This window comes from Lepisosteus oculatus, chromosome 1, assembly GCF_040954835.1.
Source record: "Lepisosteus oculatus isolate fLepOcu1 chromosome 1, fLepOcu1.hap2, whole genome shotgun sequence".
NCBI classification, from domain to species: Eukaryota; Metazoa; Chordata; class Actinopteri; order Semionotiformes; family Lepisosteidae; genus Lepisosteus; species Lepisosteus oculatus.
This window is the reverse complement of record NC_090696.1, coordinates 34,150,958-34,160,657: the sequence shown is the minus strand read 5'-3', so window position 1 is coordinate 34,160,657 and position 9,700 is coordinate 34,150,958. Positions and strand designations below refer to the sequence as shown.

General features: G+C 39.1%; 1 protein-coding gene across 1 annotated transcript; it reads right to left on the bottom strand.

Moving 5' to 3' along the window:
- Positions 1 to 2,759: 2,759 nt before the first annotated feature.
- Positions 2,760 to 8,634, bottom strand: LOC102685653 (bone morphogenetic protein 2-A). The gene is made up of 4 exons (XM_015344959.2): positions 8,266 to 8,634; positions 7,134 to 7,746; positions 5,012 to 5,095; positions 2,760 to 4,808 (listed from the first exon to the last, which is right to left on the bottom strand). Exons 1-4 carry the CDS (start codon positions 8,543 to 8,545, stop codon positions 4,676 to 4,678), a joined length of 1,110 nt encoding a protein of 369 aa, XP_015200445.1. The 5' UTR covers positions 8,546 to 8,634; the 3' UTR covers positions 2,760 to 4,675.
- Positions 8,635 to 9,700: the final 1,066 nt, after the last annotated feature.

The window sequence follows — 9,700 nt, the reverse complement described above, 5'->3', positions numbered from 1 at the left end:
TCAGATCAGAACCTCGGTATATCACCCACAAACAGATGGACTGGTGGAACGTATTGATAAGACCATCAAAGGCCTGCTGAGGAAGGCCATGCAGAAAGATGGTAAAAATTGGGATCCACTGCTCCCTTATCTAATGTTTGCGATTCGAGAAGTACCGCAGGCCTCGACCGGGTTTTCTCCCTTTGAGTTACTATACGCTCGGAGACCACGTGGCCTTAGATCTGGTTAAAGAATCTTGGGATCATCAGCCTTCACTTTTCCAGACTGTCATCGAACATGTCGAACAAATGAGAGAAAGAATCAACATTGTTGTGCCCATTGTGAAAGAAAACCTGGAAAAAGCCCAGGCCCAGCAAAAGTAGATTTACAATAGGGGAGCAATTGTACGAGAATTTCAGCCTGGGGACAAAGTTTTAGTATTGGTTCCAACCCCAGAATGTAAATTCCTGGCTTCCTGGCAGGGAGGTGGTTGAAAAGGTGGGTCCAGTCAACTACAAAGTCAAGTGACATGACAAACGGCATCCGCACCAAATCTACCATGTCAATTTATTTAAAAAACGGCATGGAGCAGAAGTACTGCTCACCCACTTCTCCCCTGACCCTTTGGAAGAAGAAACAGGTGCTGTAACCATGGGGGACCAAGAATTACAAGAATTCCTATCGCAGAACAAAAATGTTTTTTCAAGGACACTGGGTCGAACTCACTTCATCCAGCATAAGATTATTACAGAACCAGGGAAAAGGGTAAGATTGCCTCCCTGTCGAATACCGGAAGCCAAAAGGAAATTAATTAAAGAAGAGGTAGAAAAAATTTTAAGTATGGGAATAATAGAGGAATCCCATAGCGAGTGGGCTAGTCCTATAGTTTTGATACCAAAGCCGGACGGGACTATTAGATTCTGTAATAATTTCAAAAGGTTAAACGAGATCTCGTTGTTTGATGCATACCCTATGCCTCGTATCGATGAGTTAATTGAGCGATTAGGTAATGCCGATATATCAGTATGCTGAATCTTATGAAGGGGTATTGGCAGGTGTACCTGGCTGAAGAAGCTAAAGCCAATACCGCTTTTGCCACCCATGAGGGGCTGTACCAGTATCGGGTCCTACCGTTTGGTTTACACGGAGCCCCAGCTACTTTTCAACGATTAATGGACCCAATACTTAGACCATATCGTGATTTTGCGGCCGCCTACTTAGATGATGTTGTGATCCATAGTACGACCTGGGAACAACACCTACAACACCTGGAAGCAGTAACAGGAGCTTTACGAGTAGCAGGATTAACAGCCAATCCCAATAAATGTTGCCTGGGGGCCCAGGAAGCCAATTATCTCGTCTATACGATTGGGAGGGGAATGATTATGCCTCAAGATCGAAAGGTACAGTTAATCAAAAACTGGCCTAAGCCATCTACGAAAAAGCAGATACGAACATTTTTGGGACTGGCAAGTTATTATCACTGCTTCATTCCAGGATTTGCCTCCATTGCCGCACCTCTGCATGACTTGACAAAAACAAGCTGTTCTGAAAAGGTAAAATGGACAGAATCTCAGGGGGAGGGTATGTAAGATGACCAGGGGAAGGGTAATTCATTACAGGTATTTTCGGAATGACCTACTTAAAATACTAGATATGGACCTTAGCGAAATGGCTTTCAAAAAGAATCAGCTGACCTGTATATGGAAAGGGTCTACCCTGAGAAACAATGAGACACAGCTGAGCCGCATCAGGAACCGAAATAAGTGCCCCGGAGGAAGTGAACAGGGCGGAAGCCGATAAGGTGAATGCGGTTTGGAGGAAAACAGAGGAAAGAGGCGTACAGTATTTTAAAGATCGGACTAAAGAATAACGGACTACTGAAAGGAGAAAACGTTTATGGTTTTTGGATCGCGGATTGGCTTTATTACGGATTTTTGGAACTTGGATCGGATCAGGATTAAGGTAACGGATTACGGACTGTATTTGGAAGATAGTTGGAGAAAGAAACACCATGAAACTCAGGAAAGAAAAGAATGGTGTGAGTACTTCTTTCATTTACATAAACTTTCCCCCGGAGGCACCACACAGTGTATTAGTCTACTGATGTAACTTAACAGTGCTCGTTTAAACTATGATATTGCTTAGATGTCAGTGTAACACCAATGTAATTAACTGTGTAAAAAAAAATAAAGAAATAAAGAAAGACATATATGGTCATCTGAACAATATAATTTAATACATCTATTTTTCTTCTTCGTTTTTCCCTTCCAAATTTTGTGCAAATTTCTTTTAAAGAATTTACCACTATTGTAGTGTGCCATCCAAGGCCAATAGAATATTTTAAATTGAATTCCTCTAAGGCATTAACAACGGTTAATGAAAGTAATTACTGACAAATTAACACTGAGACCATGTGGATGAAAATGGTGTCAGCAAACTTGGTAACCTTTCACTTGTAACAGGATTAATGTATATTACAACCAGGAGCCACAACATACTTAGCCTTCCATGAGTGCATTTGATATGAAAGCTCACTTCAGGGCACAGGTTATTTAAAGCCTGTTGGTATATACAGTATATAATATACCTGGCTCTGTTTTTGCTTCCATCACACATCTGCTGTCCTCTAAGTGAATAGGGCCATCTTCTGGTGCCCTTCTGTCACCTGTCAAAGATTCAGTTGAGGCAACGATCCAAAGATCAAGTCCAGTGGAGGCATAATAATGTGATTATATACAGTAAAGACACACACAAACACTGACACATCAAGTCAAGCATTTAAATATAATTTGTGGGAAACCATACACACACAGTACATGCGAGAATTCAGGCAGCAATACTTGCACTGAATGTTTTGTCACATGAGAGTGGTTTGTTTTTTTGTAGTACACAATCAGGCTGTCTATAGCAAGACAATCAAACACCCTGTCTCTTTTTTGTGTGCTCAAACACTGATCTGGGAAGTGACATGCGTAGCTGCGATCTGGAAAAGAAAGTGTTATCAGAACATTGTTAAAATGTGTTACATGATGTCTTGAATTTACAACTGACATCTTCAGATTTCCCTGCTCATTGCAACTTCCTATTAACAAAAGTTTGCCTACACCTGACACACACCTACACTCCTGACTTTTGTGCTGCCTCCTTCATGTTTCCTAATTAACAGCCAACAGCCCTTTTTACAATATTCATTTGGCTTTCTCTACACCATCTATTAAATCAAGATGTAAAGAAAAGATGTGTCTTAGTAACATGTTTTATGTACAGAGCAGCAGATCTCAGAATAGCCCTTGTGGGATGAGAAAGCTTTACCAGAACTGGGAGACAAAGTCAAAGAAACAACGCGGTTCAAGGGGCATTATAAGGTTCATTATGATTGGTTATACAATAGCACAACAAATCAAACACTGTAAATGGGCAGGAAGTAAAATTTCCTCGAAGACATACAGTTTTTACATGTAAATGAAGAATAAGTAAGGAAATTATCCTTGTTATATAAAATATATAAGGTTTAGTTTCGGATTTATGGTTCAGTTTAGGTCTTATAAGAACTGTGTGATTTGTTTTTATTTTTATCAGAGTGTTCCTGGAGTGATTAATGTCCAGATATAACTGAGATGAAAATCAAGTATTTTGCTGAATTATCACCCATCGCTTTTTCACAGCAGTTACAGTATTTCACTAGGAATGGTTTTGACTGAAGAGAAAAATGCCTCCTGTTGCAATCTCCTCCTAACATCTTGCATTATCTCCATCACTTTATATTAGGGAGGTGCAGTGAATATCACTTACTGTATGAGCAGAACAATAAGCTGTTGATAGTGATAGCTGGATCCCTTTTCAAATTTAAACTCTGAATCAATCTTCAGCAGTTATGGCCTATTGGAAGAGTGACAAATCCCTTATTGAGGTCACTGCAGGTGCCCAGGCAGCCACAGGAGTTACTGTCTCACCAGAAGGTGAGGTAACATTGGCTGATAATCTCAACTCTACCCCAGGTGGTGCTCAACCAATCACTTTCCTCCACAGAGGGAATTCTGGTCACAGTCGGCTAGTAACATAGAATCTCCCATTCTGGATCATAGATGATGGGCTATATATGTCACGATCGCTAATCCTCCTCTTAAGGGCGCTCCAGCCCTTCCTTGTTTAGCCCCATTACCTGCACCTGCTTCTTATTTCTGTTCTCCCTTAAAAGCCAGACACTGACATCATTCGGTGTTCCTCATTGAATTCCGCTTCATGAGAGCCGGGGGTCCTGCTGCGTCTGGCTCCGTTATGCTCTTAACCTTCTGTTCCTGATTCCCCTCCCTTCGCCGGCCCCGACCCGGTTCATGGTTTTAATCCTCTGAATGGATCTCCTGGCCTTGGACTTTGCTTCTGTCTTGGATTACACATTTGGATTTTCTCTTAGATCGTTCGCCCCGGACTCACTCCCCCTAGATACCTGCACCCCTTGGACACGCCCCCTGTCTCCATAACCTCTGCATGACTTTTTCCCCAGTGTTACCTCACAATTCCGGATCGTGTCGTCTGCATAGGGCCCAGAAAGAACTGTTCGTGACAATATATATCTATATAGATTTAAAAAACAACTGTGGCAGAGAGTGATTTACAGTTTAAAACAATGTTCCTACATGCAAGCTATTATTATTGTAATAATTATTGCACACTATTGCAGCCATTATTGTATTTAATAATGAGTATTTGTCTGGCAGACACAGTTTTCGGCTTTCATATCCTTGAGGATCTTAATGATGACGTCACCTCTGTCATTTCTGTACATCACAGTCAGTGATGATAACTTTTGTGGGATACAGACAGGCCTGAAAGGAAAAAAATAGAAAATTTTTCACTGCATGTTTTAGTGGCAATAGAGTAGCTTGGTATTTTATGATTACACATACTGTACAGTATGTAATGTAAAAATTAGATGTTATGAGATGTTATGATTTTTTTTTCTCCCTTATCAGACAGTGTTTGTGAAAGCTGTTAATCCTAAATTAAAACCTACTTCAAAACTACCCACCTACTAGCTGTTTCATTTCCTTTATATCTCTTCTTTGTGTTTTCCTCAGCATGTTGAATTGATGTTGGAACATGACAGATACCCCTGAAAGGCATGGAAAACTGTCTCAGTTAACATGCTTATGTAGCTTATTTCAGATCTTTATGCTTATGAACACATTTAATCTGTCCATCAAAATCACTTTGGATCCAACAGTAGCACACACAGTTCCTGGAAGGTTAATTATTGATGTAATCACTGGCTGAGAATTTGGTGCTGGAATAATCTAGAGAGAAAACATCCTCTTCTACTGTCTCCAGATATCTTTGCAGACAAAGTGATATAGAATACAATCAAAAGCAATTAGAATCTGTATTTAGTCTCACATACTGTACTTAATAAGAAAAAACAAATCAGAAACAATAACCGTGAGAACATTTGATTAAGCCAGTACCAATGTCATGATTCCAAAACAAAAAATAACTTTTAGAAGAAATAATTTCATGTAGACTAGCACTGTTTTCTAAATACAGTATATAACAAGGGTGCATTTCTGATGCAAATAATCTTTTAGGCTTTTTAATTCAGAAAAACATTATATATATAAATAATTGCCTACATTTCTATGGAACTTTTCATCCCAAAGAATTCCAATGTATCACACATATAGGACAGAGTCCACTTCACCCACCACTGAGGTGCAGCCGTCTCTCGGGAGACATATTGCACTTATTATATGCGAACAGCAGATCAAGTGAAAAATTGTGAAATTACATTATCAATTAAATTAAAGCTATGCCAGATTGTGCAAGACAAAAATAAAATTTACCCAAGATACCATGATGAACACCCCACTGTTTTGAACAACAGGACGGTTTTGTTAATGAGCTACTGAATAGTCACACCTCTGACAATAGTCACTTCAGTCAGGCACCTCAGTGTCACCTCATATTCCCAGTTTGGACATTTTATGGTGTAATGGGAAATAGTTTTACTCTGAGAGCTTATTTTATATGAATATTTTTTAAGACAGTGGGGCAACAAAGCATCATTTAAAAAACATGAAGTAACAACATATTTAAGTCTTATGGTCAGTTTATTGTATTTTTGCAGGGCAGGGAGGAAGAGTGTTAACAGTTCTTATATTCTGTGTGCAAAATAAAGAGGCATCATTGATTTCCACATTTGTGAAGTATCGGCCTCTGTAAAACAAATAATGTTTTACTGGCTTTACGACATAACAAGCTCTGAGATATTTGAACTATGGGTCAGTAATCATCACTAATACTACAGATATCTCACTGTGAATCACATTAGAACTAAATTAGTTGTGACAGACTAATCTCCTCAGTGTATGGTAGTGGGAAGTGAGCTTGTATACGGTCTATTTGCACCATTTGAATAGTTTTCTTCTTTCTCCATATTCTCTGTTTTACCAGGGAGCATCATCTCCTGATGATTATCGTTCTTCTCACCAAGCGATTCAAAACACCTCTCTCTGTACTATGCAGGTATCTTTTTTTCTTCTGTTACATCATGTTTTGTGACAAGTTCTGTTCCCTCTTGTCTCCTGGGTTCTCTCACCTACTGAGTGTACTGAACAACACCCTTTCTACCATTCCTTTGCTCTGTGCTCTTTGACCACCCACATGCAGTTCACTTATGGGAACTCAGTTCCCCATTTGTTTGTGAAAACACTGTCACTGATTTGTTTGGAAAGCCTCCTAATGCCTAGGAATGGGGCCTTTCCTTATTTTCGTGCTGCTTCATCACTAAGTGTTTATCCCTTTATCCCTTTAGCATTTCTCCCACTGAGACATGTTTCTTTAATCATTTACGTTAACCAAACTTAACCAACATAACAGGACAGACCATGAGTCCCTATATACTGTAATATATTACAGGGACAAACAATTCTGATGAGCTAAGACTTTGTTTGGCTTCATTATATTGTTATAAAATGATGATCACAATAAATACTGCAGAACAAAAAAACAGGTGAAAGTAATTTGCACAGATTTTGCTTTAAGTCCTGGAATGGATTATGTGGTATATGATTTAAAAATCCATTTCTAATTTGTTTGCTGATGTAATATGTTTTAAACTCCTGCTGTACTACTAATGGCCTTTTCAGTACAGTTACCTGCAAAAGGTTGCATGAAACCCAGGAGGTTGTAATATCCAGTAGTCCAGACTGACAGAGTGGAAGTCAATGTAGCGCTGGTGAAGTCTGCAGTGCTGCGGAGAGTAGGTCTGTGTGGCCAGCAGCTGAAGTAGCTGTCGTTTCCTGGCAGCGTTGCAGCGCTGTCTCTGCAAGCGGTCAGGAACCCAGGGAGCTCCTTGAGCGCTGCCCAGCTGCGCCTGGTAGACGACGAGCAGAGGCTCATTTTGTGAGCTGGAGTTGAGGCAATACAGGCTCTGTGTCAAGGCCTCATGTAAGACCAAACTCCCGCTCTCATCTGTGTAACGAAACTGAAATCCCACCACGTCATCCACCCTGTGGACCAACGCGGATGAGACGTTGAAAACATCGAACCCAGATGGAGGGGGCTCATCCAGGGACAGCACCTTTTCCTCTATGGGGTTGCTGACAGTCAGGTGGTCTGCATTACAGAAGATGCTGTGCACAGCAATGCTGACACTCAGGGGCTGTGGATGGAGTGTTTTGCGAAGAAGTACTAGTTCAGCTATGGCCATAGAGGGTTTCAGGTGGGATACATTGAACCAGATCCAGCCAGGAGTTCTATATTTTAAATCTAAAAAAAGACAGAGGAAAGTTATTGTGAAACTCATGCAAAGGGTTCAAACTTCATCCTGTTATAGGGAAATTTTGATGAGTTACAGTATGTGTTAAACTATTGCCACAAGAGGACATACACTGTACAGTACATGTACTCTTTCAAATGATCTTTTTATGGATTTTAGTTTCTCTCTTTCGTAATGCAGTCTTTTGTTCTCAGATAATTATGTTGAGTTCAAATTACTTTTGCCTCAATTGATTTTCAGTCAGCAAAATGCTTTGGGATATACAGAACTGTACGGATTTACACAGGCTAATTCACAAAAAGACTTCTTATGAAGCTGAAGGAAAAGCTGAAGGAAAAGGAGGCATGGTATACATGTATTAAAAATTAAATAACACTGCAAAAAAAGAATAAAGTGTACAAATTGTAAATTCAACACAAAAACAAGAAAGTTTTTTAAGATCAAACACATATTTTCTTCATAATGCAATAGGATGCTTTATCAAGAAAAAAATAAAATAAAATACCTACCATGTATGCTTCTAAAGCTCTGCACCAGAGTCCCCTCAGAGCTGGAGAAGACACTAGCATCCTTTGAGTCAAGAAACTTGTAGACTAATTTCATGTAAGGGTGAGGCTTGGTCCTTTGTGGTACTGAGAGCTTGTTAATATGAAGCATCTCTAGGATGGCTTGGCTTAAGTCCTCATCTTCATGTCCACTGAATTCCTCTTCAATCAGCCCTTGAAGCTGCTCAGCCAACAAAAGGCACAGCACAACATGTACGAATGAAATTTTCCTTTTCAACATCATGTCGATATTCTTTTAATTTGTGATATGAAGAAGCTCAACTCGGATGCTCAGATCCCCTGTGTGTGCCTCGTGACCTTAAAAGCTGCTGGACATCAGAAATCTTTTGCCAAGAGATTGCCACTTATTTATTGTAAATACTTGGACCCCTTGGCACAGTTCGGAAAAGCAATTATTCGCCACACAGAAAGCCTCTGCAATTTCACACTCTATTTGTCACACATTATGTCACCATAGGACAAATTAAGCTTTGTGTTTTGTTTTTGATTATCATGTTTTGCTTTCCACCCTGAAACCCTGAAATGTAAAATAAAGTTTTGGAAAGTTATTAAAATGGGCACTGTCAATTGTTCTTTGATCTTCCATGGAAAAATAGCTTAATTCAGTAACATATTAATGGATATGTATTATTTTATTTGATATTAGAATTTATTTTTTAAGAAAATCTATTTTTTGCATTTGTTTAAGGTATATGTAGTGTAAGAGCAACAAATTAAATTTCATTCTGATGAACTAAAAATTCTGATGTTTACATTCAATGGTAAAATCATTTTATTTACTCAGAGAAAACAATTGTCAAAATAAACATCCCCCAAAACATTCATTATCTTGTAAATTGACATAATGACTAATTAATAACTAGTATCATACAGTATAGTGTATTATGTCACATGCAGCAAAATAGCCCCCAAAACCTCTATAACTGAATGTACCGTAATGGGCTTTGAGACAATTCTGATATTTTATCTACAGTATATCTGTATATACAGTAGGTGTTTTACAAAGTTAAGCTTGAGAGTTAAAATCTGAGGAAACAGGGGGAAATGGAGTCACTGTTCTATGGCCAGGTTCTCCTGGTTTAGAGATGGCTAGCTCCAGCCTTAGAACCATGGATGTCCTCCCATCCATGTTTAATCAAGCCAGCGCTATGTAGCCAAGAACAAGGTCAGTCAATGAAAGAGCCTGGATTTGAACCTGCAAACTATAGACTGTTCAATTCATGCCACTCTATATGCAGCAATATGTATACATGTTTATGGAATGTTAATCTAGGAAGACACGGTGGTTATAGTTTAACTGCACAATAATAACATTGTTTATGTTTATAATAACGTGCTGCTTTCTGTAAATCGGTAAATTCATTTTTTCTGGTCATCA